The sequence below is a fragment of the Talpa occidentalis genome, unplaced genomic scaffold (genome assembly GCF_014898055.3).
Source record: "Talpa occidentalis isolate TD23 unplaced genomic scaffold, MPIMG_talOcc4v2.1 talOcc4.600, whole genome shotgun sequence".
In the NCBI taxonomy this organism is placed as follows: domain Eukaryota; kingdom Metazoa; phylum Chordata; class Mammalia; order Eulipotyphla; family Talpidae; genus Talpa; species Talpa occidentalis.
The window spans coordinates 2,890-23,652 of NW_023604974.1; the positions used below are offsets into that span (position 1 = coordinate 2,890).

The 20,763-nt window shown below is 38.0% G+C and overlaps 1 protein-coding gene across 1 annotated transcript; it reads left to right on the top strand.

The window, feature by feature from the left end:
• Positions 1-727: 727 nt before the first annotated feature.
• Positions 728-20,502, top strand: LOC119230285 (sorbin and SH3 domain-containing protein 2-like; the record flags this gene model as incomplete). Its single annotated transcript, XM_037491334.2, has 8 exons — positions 728-1,237; positions 4,252-4,390; positions 8,103-8,263; positions 14,380-14,446; positions 15,454-15,498; positions 17,543-17,732; positions 19,817-19,931; positions 20,432-20,502. Coding segments are annotated over 8 exons (1,251 nt in total), but the record flags the coding sequence as incomplete, so codon positions are not given.
• Positions 20,503-20,763: the final 261 nt, after the last annotated feature.

The window sequence follows — 20,763 nt, forward strand, 5'->3', positions numbered from 1 at the left end:
GTATTAAACCTTTCCTTTCTCTTTCAGTTTCTTTCTCCTTTCTCCTAAGATTTAAAGCCTATAGTAGTTCTAACCAGCTAGGGTACATTCTCACTATCATCAGTGGCTGGTTTTCCTTTTCACTTCCTTTTCACACTATTACACTGCTAGGCTATTTTCAAATGCAATTCTTTCAGTATTTTGTAATGAACTCAAAGAACAGATTCAGTGAGCATAAAGGCAAAAAAATTCCATTTCCACTTAGTTGTCTTTTCTTTTACCCAGAATCCTTAGATTTACTCATGAATCCTTAGATTCATGAGTCATAAAAAAAAAAAATGAGGCAAACTAATTTATATTTTTGGAATATTTTCTGGAGCTAGACAGTAAGGAGAATTATACTACAAGATTTTTCTAGAAAAGGGAAACTAATTCTGATGTGCGATATCAGACAACCTGATATCTTTTCACTGCCACAAGTACGAAAACTAAAACTTCAGAGGGAAAGTCTTCGTTATGCTGGTGCTCTCAAGCCTCAACCAAAATTACAACACAGTACTGTGTGAAAACTGTTTTTTTTCCCCCCAAATACACTTACTGCATTCATTTTCTTCATGTTTTCATGCTTTTTCTGTGTGTTTGGCACTTCACCTTCTCAATGCATTTCCTTAAAGTGCTTGCAAATAAAACTGGTGCTTTGCTTTCTCTGCCACATTGCAACAAGAGCTGTTTTATTAATTGAATCATTTACATTCTCTTCTTATTTTCTCCTCAAACTCAGCTTGGAAACCAGAACTTAACTGCCAATGTGCCGGAGGTAAATGCTTCACAGACACACAGTCAAACCACAGCAGAAGCCTCTTCTTCGTGCCTTCCTTCTGTGGTACCTTTTAGTCGAACCACTTTTTCACCAGATGGTGGCTCCAGCCCAGCATCACTGTCCCTACCTCCACCTGCTGACTTGTGGCCTTCACACCCGCACAGACTCCTGCCCCCTTCCCTCTGTGTATATAAACCCCCTCTCCTCGCTCCCAAGTGCCTTATCGAGGGCACCACCACAGGCGCTCTCACTACAGACTCCTCTCAGGGCAAGCAGTCCTCCTGCTCCTCCTCAAGCATGTCCTCCCCAGCCCTCCCAGATGAGTTGCAGATGGCTGACTCTGACACCGCTGACCGCTCTGAAACACCTTCCCCCACCTTAGATCAGGGGTCTGCTGTGACAGATGGCACCACCTTAATCACCCCTGCTGCCATGCATGTAATTATTCTTCCTTTGTCTCCATCATTTTTTAAACAGATCTCCAAAGACCAAGAGGACTGATTCCTCATCTGCCATCTTATTTTGTTGCAGGGCATTTTATTCGCCTAGGTGTTGATTAGTAAACTGATTCTATGTTGCCCATCAAGGAAATCCATTACAGTCATCCTCAAATGCCTACTTGGGACTGAAAATTAATTCTCCTCATTCATTTTAGAGACAGTTACAGTTACACTGTATTGTGGGCTTGCCTTAATAGGGTATCTCAGAAATATAGATAATAGATATGCACATGTATATTATGATGATTAGATAGGATGGAAAATCTAAAACTGTTCAAAAATTTTAACCTAGTATTAAATCCTGGTAGGTAACACTGCCTTAGAGAGTCATATGTCCTGTGTGAATAGTTAATACAGCCTCGTTTCTCACATGTGTGAATACTAACAGCATAATGCTACTTCTTGCTCTCCTGTCACTAACTGTTTAACTCATCTGTCTTAATAGGAGTGAAGGATGTAAACAATCTTAATCTACATTATAGGAATTTAGCCCTGTGATTTTTTTGTCATTCCAGTGTAGAAATTTTTGAACATGTTATTATTGTATATGTGAATAGTTTATTTTGCATGTAGAGCAATACATAAAAATTCCCCATGTATATTATATCATTTAAATATGTCTATATGATGAGCTGTCCCTAATAAATGATTTATGAATGGCTAACATGCTTCCAAATTTTACAGCACAGATTTTTCAGTTGCATATAATAGATAGACAGTGGCTTCAATGTGAAAAACACATAACTTTAGGTAAATCATGGGTAATTTTTTCTAAAATTGATTTCCTAATGAAATTAAAAAAATTCTTCTGATTGATTTTATAATGGAATTCCTAGGTAAAATTTTTGTTTGCTGCATAGTTTTTATAGTGTACCACTGTATAAATCTGCAAATTTCACAAAAGGGAAAATAGTATAAGCCATGTGTTTTCCAAGATACTGCAGTTACGGGAGAAAAAAGATGTTTTTTAGTATCTTCATTATATGCTTAATGGTACTTTTGACAGGTTTTGGTATTCATTCAATGGATGGGTATAAAACTTTGCCCTGAGATGTTCCATTTAGTGACTGGCTACACAAAGAGTCTCGCTTTCCGAGGTTACCATCACCCAGATTCCCTCCCCTACCTCTGGTGCCAGGAACTCAGCCAGCACAGAATTTTAACAAATGTTAAGACCCTTAATCAGAAATACAAAAAGGGGATGCTGTATGAATTTATGTACTAAACTATTTGTCTTTCCATTTTTAAGACTCTCCAGTAGCCTGAGAGATATACATATAGCTGTAGGCATAACTGGAGCTATATGTAACTGAAATTAAAATCAAAGAGCAGCTTGAGTTTCACATAGGTGTTTCATGATATTATTTTATTAGTAAATTTCAAATTGTCTTAACATGATGAATTCTATTTACAGTATTTCTTTTTTTAATCCCTAATCAATATTATGGCAATGATCAAAATTGGATTCAGGGCAACTTTCCTAAGTTTAGTGAACTAGTAATGTGATGGCTTTTAATGTGACTTTTCCTGCTTTTAACATGTTATAACAACAATATTAAAATTATATTTACAAAGTTCAACCAAACTTAACTTGTTTAAGGCTGCAAAAATATTCTCAAATAACCCATCAAAGGCACATAAAGACTCTGAAACATTTGTGTAGGCCAGAGCCTTACATTTATTTGAATGTCCTGTTCTCTTCAGAGAGAAGACCTCAAGATACAGCTGCTTAAGACATAAGAGTGATTTCTGTAACAACTAGAAAAGTACTTAATCAATAAAGCACAGTCACTGTAATGAAATGTTTGTTGACTTTAGGCTATAAAGTAATGAAATTATTTTTATTCTAGGCCATTTAAAAACAACTACTTTAAAGTGAAAAATTACAGAAATATGAAGTTAATTTTCCATCTGTGTTTCAACTTTGCTAAATAGATTTTTAATTTAAATTTAGAGAAAGCTCACAATATAGTTCTTTACATACGTGTGTTTGTGTATATGCATCTGCACAATCCTTTTAACTGAGTGCTCTTACTAATGTTTTGTCTCATTTGCATGTAATATGTAATCTCTACAATTCTCAGGGCTGTGTTTTGGAGAGATAAGCTTGCTTAATAGTGGTGAGCTCAATTTTTGAGCTAAGCTGATTCAATTCAATTAGAATATGTATCTATCGAATATCTACTATGTTATTAGTACCAGGTTGCTATGTTACAAACGATATATATATTGAAAAAGTATATATATGAACATCTCCAATAAGAAGCATGAAATACTATGGGGGAGGGTATAAGACACTCAGATATAAGTCAATCAAAAACAATATTAAAAAACCAAACAGAGGCTGGGCGTGCTAAATGAGATTGGAATAGGGAGAAGCCAGTGGTTTCACATATCTTGGAATGCTTTGCCAGGTATTCATTCTCCAAGAATAGATTGCTTTGTGACGTGAAAATCCCAACAATTGTGTTCCTTGCATGAGTCACCTTTCCCTGGAAACGCTCAAGGATATCCCCATCTAAGGCTAAGAACCAATCCCTTTCCTCAGGTCACAGACCATCATTTTGAAGCTCATGTGCAGAGTAGTGTGACAGTGCTCTGTCCACTTAAGCCATGGTTTTAAGAGAAAATTTATTTATACTGACTCCTCCTGATACCTTTGGGCATCTCCTCTGGCAGAGGGGTGTGCCCACAGGTCAGCTGCTTCCATTCTTCCTACTCACCTCCTGTGCCCTCTGACATTTGGGGAAATGATCTTTAGAAATAAAAGGAGATAGAGAAGACACTGGGGGGAATAATGTGCCCTGTCCTTGCAGACATTAGTTTGCAAAGTAAAAAGGAATTTGACAGTTCATTACTGTCATGTGAACAGAAGTCTTTTGCTGTCACATGAAGGAATGGTGCTCACCAGGGACTCCAAGATATAACTGGATGTCTTTGCACTTCTCTCAGAGCCAGATAACAGTGAATGGAAACTCTGGAGTTGCTGTGAGTCCAATGAGTTACTATCAAAGGCCGTTTTCCCCATCCGCTTACTCTCTACCGGGTTCATTCAATTCCAGCCTTACCATGCATCATGGCCGGTCACTTGGTAAGTCATTTGATAGTCATTTCATGGCAGTTTCAATATTGCAGGTCTGAGCCACTGAGCAAAATATTAAGTATCAAAGTAATTTTCTAAAAAAAAAAAAAAAGAGGATGCAGGAACATTAACATATTACTATTAATGACCTTATCCTAGAGGAGCAGTTCGGGGTAGGGGAGACAATAGGCACCCAGTTATCAAAGATGAAAGATGATGAGTGCTTCTGCAGCTGAGTCTGGAAAGGTTAGGTGATGGAGGAGGTGGGGTAGGAAGAGAGAGAAGATGGCTAGTGGGTCAGTGGAGTGTTCTCACCACCAGGATATTCACATGGTGCATTTCCATCAATGCCACCATGTTCAGGACAGCCCCTTCTTTGATTGAAGAGTTTCATTGCAGAAAATTCTTTTGATATAAGGAACTGTTTTAGCCATTGAGGCAGCCTAACCAGAGGAGGCATTGCATCACTAAGTAGTAAATAATAAAACTTTTGCTTCCCAAAGTAGTTAACTACTATTCAAACTAAGGCTATAAGACCCTCAGCTAGGGATGTGCGTTCCTTTAATGGACAGTTCCATAGTCTTATAGAGTTCTTAATCCTTTGGAAATTAACAATTAGAAGAAAGCTGTAACTCACCTCCAGAACAAAAAATAATGAAAATTTGAGCAGTCATAAAAAAAATTTTCAGCAACAACTTTCACGGGGCTCATGCACTCTTTGAAGCCTCCTGGTAAGAGGCTGAGCTACATAATTATAGAAAAAAAATTAAATGTATTTTATTTATTTACACATATAAGAACTGAGGTGTAGCCCAGAGGTGTGGGGTGTGGGGTGAGAGGATTCACCAGAGATAGAGAGGGGAGCAGAACAGGCAGATCTACTGAAATACATTGCTCAGGGGAGCAGCAGGCAAGACAGAAGAGGTCTGCTGAACCATGTGGGTTATCTCCCTGTCTGGGGATCGAACTTGTGCCACGGTGGTTGGCTATAGCTTGATAGCACTGAGACTTAACCCCTGTGCCACCAGGGAGGCTCATAATAGGAGCATTTTTATGTGGCACAATGCATTAGGACAGTTTAGCAAATAATATAATGAATATTTCTTAGTTTTAAAAAATGTAAAAGAAAAACACAAAATATTAGCAAAACAACAAATCAACCTATCATGTGAATTTCAACTGAAAAAGTTTCCCTGATAGTGAGCAACTAAAAGTTTTCAGGACAGTGAGAAACAAGCACCGCCAAAGAGCAAGGCCGACCACAGCACAGCTCTCAGGAGGGCAGGAGAGGACGACTCCTCTGGCTACCCCACCCACCCACAGAGAAAGAAACCGGAATGTAGGATTTTATCTCCTGTTATCCTCTGACACCAGGCAGCACCTCTTCCAAACACCACTTTGTATTGAAAGAGCAGGATGCCATTAATTTACCCAGGAACATCTTATGCCCACTTCCCGCATGTACATTGTGAAACCACCGTGTCTGGTCAAACAAACCTCTATAACTAGATGACTTAAATGTAGCCAGGAGACTCATTAAAGAAAAATCTAAATATACTTTTGTCTTCTCTAATGCTGCTCTGGGGATCATCTATGAATCTTACAGTGCTGTCCTTTTGAGTAGAAGGGAGTAGAACTTCCTTGTGCCAAAGTGTCACCCTTACACAAACAGTCTACAGTAAAGTAGTGTAATGGGAGTGTATTATATCTACATTTTGTGTGGAGCTATGCAGGATCACACATTTATAATAAATGATTCTAGTAATATTATAAATGATCTAGAAATTATTCTAGCCATAACATTTTCCCAAATAATTATCAAATTCTGACTCCCTGTCCATATTGCCTGTCATCATGAACACATTTCTCCCTCCCACCCTACCAAACAAAGCAGATAAATGCTTGAGTTTAGACAGACTTTTTACATTAAAAGTTATCAATAGGTAGATTTTACATATAAACTGTACTACATAGAATGAAATTCCCTATATAAATATTGAACAAATTCCATTTGGCTAATGCTGAGGTAAGTCCTGAGAATGTATAAATCTGTTCCACCCTGGAGAAACTTGATGTTTAGTTGAAGACAAAAGACTGCAAAAAATGAGAGCTACAAACCATATAAGAGGATAATAAAGGAAAAGGCTAAACTGTTTTATGTGAGCTCTCAGTAGTATCTTTGTAGTATCTTATGAGCAAGGTGTGAAGACAGAGTTGCTACTGTTACTTGGACTGACACTTTGCACCTACTAGGTGCTCAAAGATATTTGTTGTTTGAAAGAAATATTAGGGTCATGGTGCCCATTTTTTGAAATTAAATGGAAAACTATAGTCTAATATCACATTGTTTCTTAATTTTCTGTTGCTTTAAAAAAGCTGCTTCTTTTACAAAGAATAGCATATAAAGCAGTTTTATTCCTATCTTTTCCATTCTTCATTGGATTTAAAGTGCTTTTCTACTGTGATATGAGCAAATTTGAAAATAAAAAATATAATAGTAACAGCAGTTATAAAGCTTATAAGATACTAGCTTACAGAGATCTTATCTCTTACCTTATAATGAATTCAGTATTCTAAAATTTTATTTGTAAAGGTTTATATAAATTTTCTATAAGCATAGTCATTTATTTTGAGATTTATATCATTTGTAGGGGAAGGGAGTATAATCAATCAATACTACCCTCAAATATCAGGATTCTCCCATAGCCACATAAAAAGAGAATTTACTAATGACTCATCTGACAAGCCATGGCAAAGAATCATTCTTGGTCATTGATATTTCAAAGCTGATTGGAGAAAAATAGGAAGACATATTTTCAGTTGTACCAGATGAATGATAATGTTTATTTTCTTAACTATCTGTGAATTAATTGTGGAATATATAGTACATGTGTGATCTCTGTTTCTGATGAAATTATGCTAAAAGTTAATACAGATGGCATGGAGCTAGGAACCTAAGAAATCTCATCTAATCTATATTGATTAGGGCAATTTTTACACTTAAGAGGTGGGATGTTGTGGGTTTTGTTACGATAAAGTAAAAGCAAAGCTGTTACCATCATCATGGCTGCTTAAATAAAAACCAATGCTAACAATTTGCAACCACTTATTTATCCATAAGCCTGCATGTGAATTTGTGAATATCCATATGTCTGCATGTGAATATTTTCAATGTGATTTTCACTTTAACTTTATTTTTATGAAATCTCTATCATATCAATAGTCCTATCTATTGTCCTAATATAAATATAAAAATAATATGCATGTAATTTATTTTATAATAGTAAATATAAAAATTAAAGTAATGTTAATGTCATATATGGAAAAATGTAATATCATGTAAGCTGTGATATGAGAGAAGTTTGCTAAACTTGTCTTAGTTTCTGCCCCCTCAACCACAAATAGAATCTTCCCCACCCCACAATTACCAGAAGGGTAAGATGAGGTAATGTGTGCACAATGTTTTCTCAACATAGTGGCTGCCTCAGGTCCAAGGGCCCAAGGTTCAACAAATTTCTTCTTCCCCTCACCTTTCTTCATAAAATGTTGAGGACTTTTGTGTCTTTTCAATGTACATGTAAAAATGGGTGACTCAAAGTTAAGGTAAAGAGTAAAAGAGATAGTGCTGGAAATAGCTTTATGTTGCATAAATAGAATCACCATTCATTTATAATTACTTCTGCATCAAATAAAGCCTTTTGCACCACACTTTTCTCCATAGACTCCACAGAGACATATCCTCAGCATGTGCAGTCCCTGGACAGCTCAATACCACTGTACAGATCGTCAGAGGAAGAGAAGAGAGTGACGGTCATCAAAGCCCCACATTACCCAGGGATTGGGCCTGTTGATGAATCTGGAATCCCCACGGCCATTAGAACGGTAAGAAATACCAGCAAGGTAGATCCCTAGGGGTGGAATTGCCGGGTTGTATGGTAGCTCCATTTTTAGTAGACTGAGGAATCTCCACACAGCTTTCCACAGTGGTTGGATCATCAGTTTGCACTCCCCCCAGCAATGTAGGAGAGTTCCTTTTTCTCCACATCCTCACCAACATTTGCTTTTGCTTGTTTGATATGTGCCATTCTCACTGGTGTAAGATGGTATCTCAATGTGGTTTTGATTTGCATTTCCCTGATGATAAGGGATGTTGAACATTTTTTCATATGCCTGTTGGCCATTTGCATTTCCTCTTTGGAGAAATGTCTTTTGAGTTCTTCTGCCCATTTCTTGACTGGATTGTTTATTTTGTTTTTGTACGTCTACTAGGGATCTACCCAAAGGACACAAAAACATTGATTCAAAAGAACACCTGTACACCTATGTTTATTGCAGCACTATTTACAATAGATAAAACCTGGAAACAACCCAAATGCCCAAAAATAGATGACTGGATCAAGAAGACATGGTATACATACACAATGGAATATTATTCAGCAATCAAAAAAGATAAACTCATGCCATTCACAGCAATATGGATGGAACTAGAAGGAATTATGCTCAGTGAATTAAGCCAGAAGGAAAAAGAAAAATATCAGATGCCTTCACTTATAGCAGAAATATAGGGGAACCAAATAAGACATCAGTGTAAAAAAAATAGTAACAGCACAAAACACAACAAAGCAAAAACGGACAATTATAAATCAGAGACATCCTGTAGGGGAGGAGGCGGGAGAGGGATCAGAGGGAGGGAGGGAGGAGCACAGGGGACTGAGGTGATGGTGCACAGGTGCATTGGGGAAGGAAACTCCATGGGGACTCCACCTGAGGGCGTGGGGGAAGCAAATATTGTTTAAAAATGAACAAATGTAAAAAAATTTTAAAAATTAATATTATTTTAAAAATAAAAAGGAAATTAGCAATTTATTAAAAAAAAAAAGAAAAGAGCAAAACGCAACAGGAAAATAAAAAAGAAAAGAAATACCAGCACAGGCACTGGGGGAGGGGGGCGGTGCAGACTCTACAAAGGCTGAATTGTCAATGGCTTTGTGCATTCCTAGGGTCTTATATAATGAGGCTTGCCCTCCGTGCCATCGGAGTCCTCATGAATATTGTGCTGTGTGTGGCAGAGAAAGGGAACTGTCGACTGAAGATAATGACACGATATTTTCCCATTTTCTTTTTAAGAAAAGTCTGTTTTGTATGGTGTCATTATTTTTACCTTTTTTCCAGGAGCATTAGGGCCATAGGAGCAAAGTGAAGGAAGGAGAAAATGTGGATTCTTTAGCTGCCTTGAATTCCCACGTGCATTGCAAATAACCCAGTGGTGTGTTTCTTGAAATGGATGTGCATTAACGCCTGGCGAGGGGAGCTGTGAATTCAGGGCTGGGAGGGGAGATGATGGAAGTGAGGCAGTTAATGTCATGGAAAGGCAAAACCGAGGGAAAACACACAGTCGAGGTGTCCCTCTTCAGCTGTGCCTGCTGAGAGCTCTCTGGGATGACAAGTGAAAGTGTCTGGATTTTTTTTTAGTCTTTAAGCTCTGCCAAGCCATAGCTCAGTGCGTCAGGGCAGCCCCTTCTGGCAAGGCTCCGGTAGCAGAGGGAGCTTGGGCAGGCAGCTGCTTGTGACCAAGTCCACTTGAAGAGAAGGTCTGTGCTGGCCACGGGAGGCTGAGGAAGACTGAGGGACAGCATGAGAGCCGCAGCACCTTTGCAGGTGACCTGGGGGAGGGGTGGTGCAGGCGTAGGGCTCTGGCTGCTCACACTTTGCCTGTGACACCCACTGGGTATTGGCTGGGATGTTGCCAAGAGCTGCTTCCCTGAAATTCAGAAGTGGGGGAAGGGGGCACACCAAGACAATAGTGGCCAGAGGAAAAGAACTGGGGAAGAGAGCAGAACAAAAAGCCGTGGTCAGATTGGAAACCCTGAAAATGACCTAAAGGCTAATTATGGGGGTTTCCTGCCCTCTTGGAATTTGCATTTATTAATGGGGTGGATGTGTTCCATGAATAGAGAGAATATTTAAAATCAAATATTCCAGGAATCTGTACTCAAAAGCAAAGCTGGATAGTAGTCCCTGGTGTTTTTGACTAATTACATTCTGGGAATGATGAATGTGACTAGTGATAAAGTCCTCAAAATCTCTGTTGTCATATTTAAGTGACAAGAGAAGTTCAGGGATTGTGACTCATGTTCTTAATCTTACAACATTTTATGTTCTGGGGATGGTGTTTTGTCGTTTGTTTCATTTTTAAGTTTCTGACTCAAATGATTAAATGAGATTCTTTCCTAATAATGTAGGGACACAGTGTCAGACAAAATGGTGTCGTTGGTTTTAATTGAGCTTTTGAGGCATGTACATTTGCAAATCAGAAAAACCCTGCTTTTATGTACAGATTATGTCTGAAATTTTATCTGAGACCTCTGGGTGGGTTTTTAAGTCAATAAATGATCTATAAAAAATGAACAAGTAAAGCTGGTTCATTTTTTAAATCCATAAGACAACATTTTCTTGATTATCGATGACCTTACTGGTTAGTTTTTCAAAGAAGAAAACTGAAATAAGTGTGGTTAAAGCTAAAGTAATATTAAAATGTTTACGTTGTTTACTTCCAAATAAAAAATATATTAAGATATGCCTATCAAGCACATATATTAAATATTCAATATCAGTTTCCCTTCTATAAAATATAAGCAACCCAGAAGTTCCTTAAAAGGAACCATCATTTTTATGCACAACCATACTCTTATTTAGACTTTTAAAACTTTACAAAGAAGGTGAACTCTGCAAAGGTCTGGAAAGACTCCTCTCTTACTCCATCTCCTATTTTTCAGCCTTGCAGAGCACATCCCCAAGTATAGTTGTGTTTATAAATGTTGAGTCAGGCTGTCTCTGAGTCGCAGCAGGCCAAGAGTTTCCAAGGTTATTTTTCTTCCTCATTTGTCTGGAAAATAAAGATGATTGGATTCAAATTGCTCCACCCGGCTTTCTGCTCAGTGTATCCTCCAAAGGCAGCACCACCTCCACGTCCCGTGCTGCAGTACCATTTTAGACAAGCAGCTTATGCGAAGGAAGCAGAATTTTGTAAAGTAGCCTGGAAACTCTAGAAAGCCAAGAGTCAAAAAATGTTCCTTTGAGTTATCTGAAGGAACAGCAGCTGTTCCACTGTCTGCTATCTCTCATGTGACCTGGGATGTCTGTATTATCCTTTCGTTGACATTCTATTCTAATAAAAAAAAGATTTTTACTTATTTATGTGTACAAGAACTGGGGTGTAGGCCAGAGGTGCAGGGGTGGGAGAGGATTCACCAGAGACAGAGTGGGGCACAGAACAGGCAGATCTACTGAAATACACTGCTGAAGGGAGCTCACTGCCACTCTTAACCACAATGACAATCATCGCTAGGGTTCCCATCCCATGAAATTGTGTAATTAGGGCCAGCTAGTTAAGTGAAATACAAGATTCTTTTCTCCCAGTTCAAACATGACACCATTAAGGATTTCCGAAGTTGCAAATCGACAAGAACAAAGAACTGGTGCATAGAGATTATGAATCTTTTCCTTTTGGGGGACCTCTGCATGTTAAATCAACAGAGCTCTGGTGTTTTGTAAATTGTAGGAAGGTGAAAATTCAGGTGCCTTTCATCAAGGTTATAGAAAATAGCTAAGCAATAGCTGGTAGTTAGTGTCCGTGCAAGTTTATTTTGAAGAATGTGTATAAAAGCAAATTTCCTCGCATTTGAGTAGCCTTTGATTTACTTAATCTCAGTATTAGCCATAACAATCTCCTTGATGACATTTATAAAGGGAACTTTAAACGCTGAGCGTACTTCTTTTAGAAAGGGACTGAGAGTTTTAGTATTCTCTCTTACCAGTTTCATATTCCCCTTTGCCAACCAACGGGGCATTTCTGGCATCTCTGGGCTCACCATATAAAGCTAGCAGATGGCTCAACTGAAACCCGCCCAATATATGCCCTCCAGCAAGTGAAGAAAAGAAACCCTGTCTGTCAAGTTACATTGCCATATACAGTGATATAAGTAACTTATTCGGCTTCCTTGTTGTCATTGGTTGTATCCAGGTATGGTTGAAAAACATTTTTGCATAAAGTGACATCTTATTTTCTCCTGCTGAATGCTGTAAAGAAAATAAGACTAAAAAAGAGAAATCAGTCATTTATGAAAACAAATGTGTCCTAAAGATCCACATCCAACTACTTTGCTGCACCAATAAATAATAGCTCTGCTCCTTCATTGTGGCCCGGTTCCCACCAGCTCCCACTGTTTAAATATAATGCAAATTAGCAAGCCCCTCAATTTTTTCATTGAACAAAGAGCCTAGAAAGAATGAAGAGATGATTTGCAACAGTCAAGTAACCCTTAATGGTTAGTCTATATCTGTCATGATTACCACAATCATATATTCTTAGAAATCAAAGTAAATTTAGATATAGCACAAAACAAATTCCAAATGAAACATGCAAGGACCATATTTCTGAGAGAAAGGTTAGGATGTGAATTTAAACCAAAGTGCAGTCTCACAAGCTCAATACTATTTTTGTGGCAGTCCTAATATTTTTTATATTTTATCTCAAGAGAACTGCCTCAGAAAATCTGGTATATTTAGTTACTGTGCACAGAATGGTCAAATTTCTTGCCTGAGTAGCTTGGAAATGTTGAGGTAAAGATCTTGCCCAGCAAAATCTTTAGTTATTATTATAAAAGTGTATGTCTACATTCACAAGTATACAATAGTGTTTTATAGATATGCAATAAGATGGGGTTCTATCCAAATAAACCCAAATTTAATCATTCTATAAATACTTGTCATTCCATGCTATTATTATTTATTGGGAAATGTTTATATTCTGCTCAGTTTTCAGCCTTTCTGTATATATTGCCTCAAATCTATTTCCATAATATCTTATAATATAGATATCATTATTTCATTTTAAAGAGGAGGAAACTGCAGTTCTAAAAGGTTACCTGTAACCTTCCCAAATTCTTATTGGTAGGAATTATTAACAGCAGTTAAAGGAACAAAGATTTGAGCCTGGGTTGATATGACATTAATTTAAACTTTCCACTAAACCCACTATTTCGATCATGTCAAAAGCCTCAGCAACATAAACAAGGAACTTATGCTCTCAAGAAACTTACAATTTGGCAAAGCAAATGTTACATATTTTATTATGCTAAATTTTTAAACAATATCCATATTTTGATATCCTCTAAGACTCTGGATTGTCTACTACATCCAGTATTCTCATATAGACTAGTAAATATCAAATTTCTATTTCCCTAAGTCTAAGCTGATCAGAATACAGTTTGAGTCAAAAATATTCCCTAGTTAATTCTAAAAATAATGTCCTGAATAAAACACTCACTAAAATTTTTTTTAGGAGAATGATAATTGGCATCTAAATGAGTTAACCTAAACTATTGCAACACTATTCATCTTACTCTGTGAATTTTATATAAATATGTTTGCATAAATAGCAGGTACCTAGTGCTAGACACAAGTATGATTTGGTAAAAATGAAATCACTACTCTTAACGTACCAATTCAGTCTTCACTCAAATAAGGGGTAATATATTCATAAACTACATAGAAAACTGAATAAATTACCTATACTGTCATTATGGAATAATAAGAGATCAGAAAATGTATCACAGAACAGAAATCCACTATTTAAAAAGATAAAACAGGGCCTCCCCGGTGGTGCAGCAGGTTGAGTGCAGCTCTGTGAATCTGTCTGCAGCCTCTGCAGCACAGGGTTTGATTCCCAGCCAGTCAGGGAGATATACACATGGTGCGGCAGACCTCTCCTGTGTCTCCCGCTGCTCTCCTCAGCTACTCCCCTCAGCAGTGTCTTCGGTCATCTGTCTGTTCTGTTCCCTGCTCTGTCTCTGGTGAATTCTTTCACCCTCCTGCGCCTCTGGCCTGTACCCCAGTTCTTGTATAAATAAATAAATCTTTTAAAAAAAAGATAAAACATAGAAAGAGGAGTGATGTTTGGAACCAATTTTGTAACCATCGGAACTTCTCTTTTATAGACAGTTGACAGACCGAAGGACTGGTATAAGACAATGTTTAAGCAAATTCACATGGTGCACAAGCCTGGTAAGTATGTTCCGTTTTGTAATCAAGTCTTTGTAGGTTGAAGGATGTATTGTACACTTGTCATTTATACAGTTTTTGTTCACACAAAATGTCAAGACCTTGGCAAACTTCACAGCCTTCCCTCTTTCCTGTCAATATTCCTCCTCTTCTCCTTTTACTACCCCTCAAATCACAGACCCTGTACTCCTGCCTCACCTCTGAGGTTCTGAGAAGCTTGTTTGAGGGATCTTGGAGGAGCACCAGGTGCGGTGGTCTTGTGCCCTTGGCCTCCGCTATTGACAATCTGTGTGGCGTTTTTTTTTTTTTTTATAGAGGCATGTTTTATTTATTTATTTGTTTGTTTATACATGCACTGGGTACAGTCAGAAGCGTGGGAGGGTGAGAGAATTCACCAGAGCCAGAGCGGGGAGCAGAGCAGGCAGAAGGACTGAAGTACACTGCTGAGGGGAGCAGCGGGCGGCAGGAGAGGTCTGCGCGCCATGTGGGACCCTCCTCCGGTGGCCGGGGAGCAGCCGGGGATTGAACCGGCGCTGCAGAGGCTGCGGGCAGCTTCGCAACCCAGCGCTCAACCGCTGCGCCACCGGGGAGGCCCTGTGTGGCGTTTTGTCAGCTCACTCAGACCCATTATTCCTCTGTCCACACATGACTGCTCCTTATCAAAAGTGGGCATAGGTAGATCTCACAGAGTTGAAAGGAGATCTTTTAAGCACCTACAAAAATAAATTAATGATCCAGAAGAGACAGTTGCCTGGGGAAGTAGGGCTAAGGGACAGACCTCATATGCTATGAAGAGAACCACAAAGCAAATAGGATGCAGACAAGAGAGGGCAAAGCGCAAAGTCCAGAAAAAAAGTAACATTTGGAAATTTAAAAACAGTACTATGAACAGGGCAAAAACATTGGTTTTCTAACAAATTTCTGTTGTTTCTCCAAATTCTGCTGTCTTGTTGTGCCTTGTTATGGTGACTGAATCTGTATTACCAAAATATTTATGTTTCATTTTCTAGATGATGACACAGACATGTATAATACTCCTTATACCTATAATGCAGGTAGGATGGGTTTCCTTGCTTGCAATGACCATTGGATGCTCTGTAATGCTTGGAAGAACTTTGCGGTCACTTTTTTGTCACTCTGAGCACATGTTTTCAGGGGGATGCTTTTTCCTTTCTCCCGGCATGCATGACGAAAGGATTGAGCTTTTCTCTTGGAAATGAGAACTAACAATCTTGTATCTCCTTCATTCCCACTGTTAGTTTGCTCCCCACTTCAGGAATGTTTAACCAGAGCGAAGGACAGCTGTGAAAGTACATATTGTCATGGGGTACAAAATATGATAAAGGTCTCCTTTAATCAATAGACTGATTACAGTTGCATAAGATCTTTCAGACACTTCACACACACAAAAAAAAAACCAAGTCAAATGATGAATTCTGTGACTTGTCCATGCTTTCACTCCAAAATACCACCATTCATTGTTGGAGTTTTTAAAGTCCCTCTTTTCTGACCCAGTTGCTAATGATCATAATGGAATGACTTCAATTCTGGGCAATTCGGTGTGTTTTTGAGTGCATTGCAGGCTGAGTGAGGGCCCCCTAAAAAGAACTTTCCATTATCGTTTCCTCCTATGTGTCACATCAGAGGGTCCCACGCGGGGCTGCTAACTGCCCAGCCCCAGGCTCGGAACTGTGACCCAGCGTCAGTTTTTTCTTTCTTTAGAGCAGGCTCCCCCAGACTCAGACTGCTCGCTTTCCCTTGAGCAGCTGCAGCCTCACTTAGGGGTCCCTTGCCAGCCTCTCCTCAGAACCGCATGAGCTTCTCTCCATCCCGACACCAAAAGACCAACACTTAGGCCCTTGAACTGCCAGAGATACTTTAACCTTTCTCAAAAAATAAATGTTTGGGGAGGGGAGGGAGCAAGTAGAACAAGTAAGCAAGTTGCAAGACCTCTGGTTTTCCTCACTCCTCTACATGACAGCAGGAGGCCCACTAAGGTGTTTTTAATCCTGGTGGTAGGTACCCCCAGCTCACTGCCTGTGTTTAGCTCTAAGATCAAAGTCTGTAGAATTGAGGCAAGACATGAAGTGCAGTCATTGTCTCTTTTTTGTCATGTGATGTGTGTGGACCTTCAGGAGAAACAATGAGTGAAAACAGATTTAATTCAAAAAGATTGGGGTTGTGGGCAATCCAGAATTTTATAATTTTTTAGTATTGAAGTTTGTATCCATGAGTCATCGGTAAATTTGAAGAGTTGTTACGTATAACCTTGTAAAGTCCTTTAGAGAGTTTTAGCATTTAATCAGTAGACAAAGTAACTACAACTAGCCCTTTCCCCTTCTACTAATCCTGCATCAGGAGTTGAAGTCATGCACTTTCTGCCTCTTTCTTTTCCCTGTGTCACCTGTGTGTGCTACTCTCTTTCCCAGACTAAACCTTCACAGTCCACGCTAACCCCATCTATTCCATACCTTCCCTGACCAATCACCATCTTCCAAAATCTCTTAATTTCTAATATATGCTTTCCTCATTTGGTCTTGATCATATGTTGCAAATAATTTCCAATCCTAATTCTGCTTGTGTCATTTCCCCAGATGCCTGATAAGTTTAGTGAGGGTGTGTGTTTCCTTAGTTTTGCATAGCACATATACAACTTACCCAATATTTTGTTTGATTGCAATTTACATGTCAATAATCAAATGTAAGTCAGAGATATTAAAGTAATAGGACATAATTGGAAACCGTTCTGCTAAGTACTTTTAATCTTCCTCTGAAACCATAACTATGTTATTAGTTAATATTATCCAGGCGAATAATGCTGAGTACCTGTAAGCTTATTCCTACTACCAGTCTGAATTATTACTAATTCCAAAATAATTGATGAAGATTTACTGCAATCAATGCATGTGTATGGAATATATTAATAATGAATTAATATATTAATGATTAGTAAATTGATAATGGTAATAAATTTCAAAGAACAGACTATCTTTTGCATGCATCAAAAATAGGCTTATTTTGGTATAACCACTGGCTATTTATTGCGCTTTTAAAATGTTCCTTCCTTCTGTTTTGCTTTGTCATGTTGCCTCTTGATAGGCCTATACAACTCACCCTATAGTGCTCAGTCACATCCTGCAGCGAAGACCCAGACCTACAGACCCCTGTCCAAAAGTCACTCTGACAACGGCCCAGATGTCTTTAAGGATGCCTCCTCCCCGGTCCCGCCCCCACATGTTCCTCCTCCAGTTCCTCCACTTCAACCCAGATATCGGTCTTCAACGGAAAAGTAAGGCATTTTGCCCAAAAGTTGCCTTTGTTTCCTTTAGGATAAGAATAAGTCTGCATGACAGTCAGTAGAAGAATTAGTGCTTCCCTTACCCAGAGAGAGATTCTACATAAGCTTATTGTCAGTACGTGAGCCAAATGGGCCTCCCCACCTGAGACAGGAGCAAGCACTTTCATGGTTCATATTTTGTCATGATCTAAGTTAGACTTGAAGCTGCAGGGGCACAAGCTCTACTTTTTAAGAAATAAGTTCATAGAAGAAGATAAGTTACTCAAAATAATTGACAGGGTCTCCCTTTGGTATAACAAGGCATAGACTATGTCATTAATTTTCAGATTCCTTCAATTTGAAATGTTAGATGTTAGATCTATTAATAATTAATATTTCCCCTCTGATATGCAAAAGTGTCTTTTTGAAAATAGAGAAGATTATTCATAAATCATAAATAAGGTATTTGTTAGTGTCTATCTATGATTCATAACCACTTACTTTTTTTGAGATATGTTTCATTTCCCCCAGTGAATTATTTTTATATAACCTATTTACATGAAAATTTAAAAATTACAAATATACTTTTATTGTACTAATTTTTATTAGGCTTATGACTAATGAGCCTACTTATAAAGCTCACTAATGAGGCCAAATCTAGACTAAGTACTTTCTGTATCCTATCATTTTAATTCTGAGAATAGCCCAATGAGATATATTCTATTTTAAACTCATTTAGGGAGAAAGAAAGCTGTGGTTTAGTAACTGGCTCAACTCATCCAGCTAGTAAGTCCAAAACTCATACTAAACTACCAACTAATAAAGATATAAAATTATTCAGTATTAATACTAGTTATTAATATCTATCATACCCATCCCATAAATATCATATTTCCATTGAGAGTATCTGATGCAATAGAGGATACAAGATACCATGGAAGTAGGCACATATCACGTGTGTCATTTTAATATCAATCCCCTCATGATGAATTCTATGATTAGAAAGTATGATACTTTACAGTTGCAAAATAATTGTCTAGACACAAAGTGACATCTCTGCCATAAAAAACAAAATTAACTCCGACTTAAATATCTTATTTGTCCAATGTATTTTGTAAAAATACATCTCTTATTATTAAGAAATACGATAATGCCTTTAACATTCCCAAATGGTTTTTATAGATCTTGTCTCATGCAGTGCTCAAAACTCCTCTGTTAAATATCATCCATCAGTTTACCAGAAAACCAGAACTTGCCCCTAATTCTCATCTCTTAGAGCATTGTAATTTCTGATGTGCCAAAGAGTCATCATGTCATTCCATTGAGTCAAAATTGCCTTCATCTATTGTTAGAAAATCCTTCTTCCTCAAAAATGATCCTCTCGAAGGAAATGTTCTTTAGCCCCAGGTACCTGGAAAAGCTTTACTTTCTCAGTCCCTCCTCCACAGCCCCTTGAAAGAATTCATAGAAAGGAGCTTATGCCAACATCTCCTATGCAATGAGATAGGTGTGAGTCTGGCTTTTAAAGGAGGCACTCAGAGGCATACAGCTGTTCCGTTGGATGGCAAACGAAGTGATGCTTTCGTGCTTTTCGCAGGCCAACTATGATGCCACTTGTAAGATAAACAAGATCAAACATGGTGTTTGCATTACTCCTTGTCACTTTGGATCAAGGATACCTGGTGACAGAGGGTTGGGATAAGCTCACTTAGCTCATGGGAGCAAATCTGCCACTTAGTCCAAACACAAGCCTGCACAACTGTCATCTGTGACCCAAGGGCTTACTTACTAGCAGGTCACTGGCTGTATGATTACAAACCCCCTGTGTGAGTATTTGAGCCAACAGGAAGAGAGTCATTGTAGGGGGATAAAAATAGAGGAAAATATAATAAGAAATAAAAGAAATGGCTTTCTTTAAATCATCTACATACAATGGAACACAAATATGGTATTGTTTGCAGATTAACTTTCTAATCCTGAGAATTTCTTTTTAATCTATAGTAAAATTAACTTTGAAAACAGATAGTGATTGGTTTTATGCAGCTGCTTTGAGCATGGAGAATTATTTCAACATGGAATTTGTTGTTTATTTCTAGGCATGACTGGGATCCTCCAGACAGAAAAGTGGACACAAGAAAATTTCGTTCCGAGCCAAGGAGTATTTTTGAATATGAACCTGGGAAGTCGTCAATTCTACAGCATGAAAGACCAGTAAGCACTTGACATTAATCCAGCTCTCTAGACTTCCAAGGTTCTCAAAGAAACCTGAATTTCATATCACTTAGCAATTTTGACACAAATGTAATTTATTTGGCATTATTTAGAAATCACGATTTGTTTGCATCATGATCATTTTGTATCATGATTTGTACATCTTGTCTCAGAATTGAAAATGTACTCTGTTGACATATTGCCCCTGCTAATCAAATATAGGATTCATTTGCATGTAACTATAGCTATACCTAATCATGTCCCTGGCTTCAAGTTTTTTTATAAAAGAAAAACACTCATAAAAGCAACCTTAATTACAAGTCTACATTGCTAGAGAGAAAAATCATTCATTAATCTCTCCTGTACAAATGGACCCAGGCAGTTCCAACCTTTGGTTTCCATATTGGTTTCTTATTATTTCTTTGGATTAAGGGGAAATTTTCCAGCTGCCATTTTTATAACAAGTTGTTTTTAATTGATTCTTATTAAATCTCTCTCAGGTTATCAAGCCTCAAGTTTGCTGATTGATTGTCAATCTAATGGATCAAGACTATATTTAACTTTGCAGTATTTTTTTCCAATTGCTTCTTTTAATTAGATGCAAGCAAAATATAAACTTGAAATAACCTCTTTACAACCTCAAAATGCAATTTAACAAATAGGTTCTTTCTTGCCCTCTTTGTTTTGACTTCCTCAGTCCTGTCTGAGTGCTTGCTTTTTATTCCTAGATCAATACCCTTGGTATCTGAAACTATAATTTTTCTGCATCTCCATCAAAACCTCTTTTGAAAGAAACAATTGAAGTCATTTGCTTTTATATTTATAACTTACT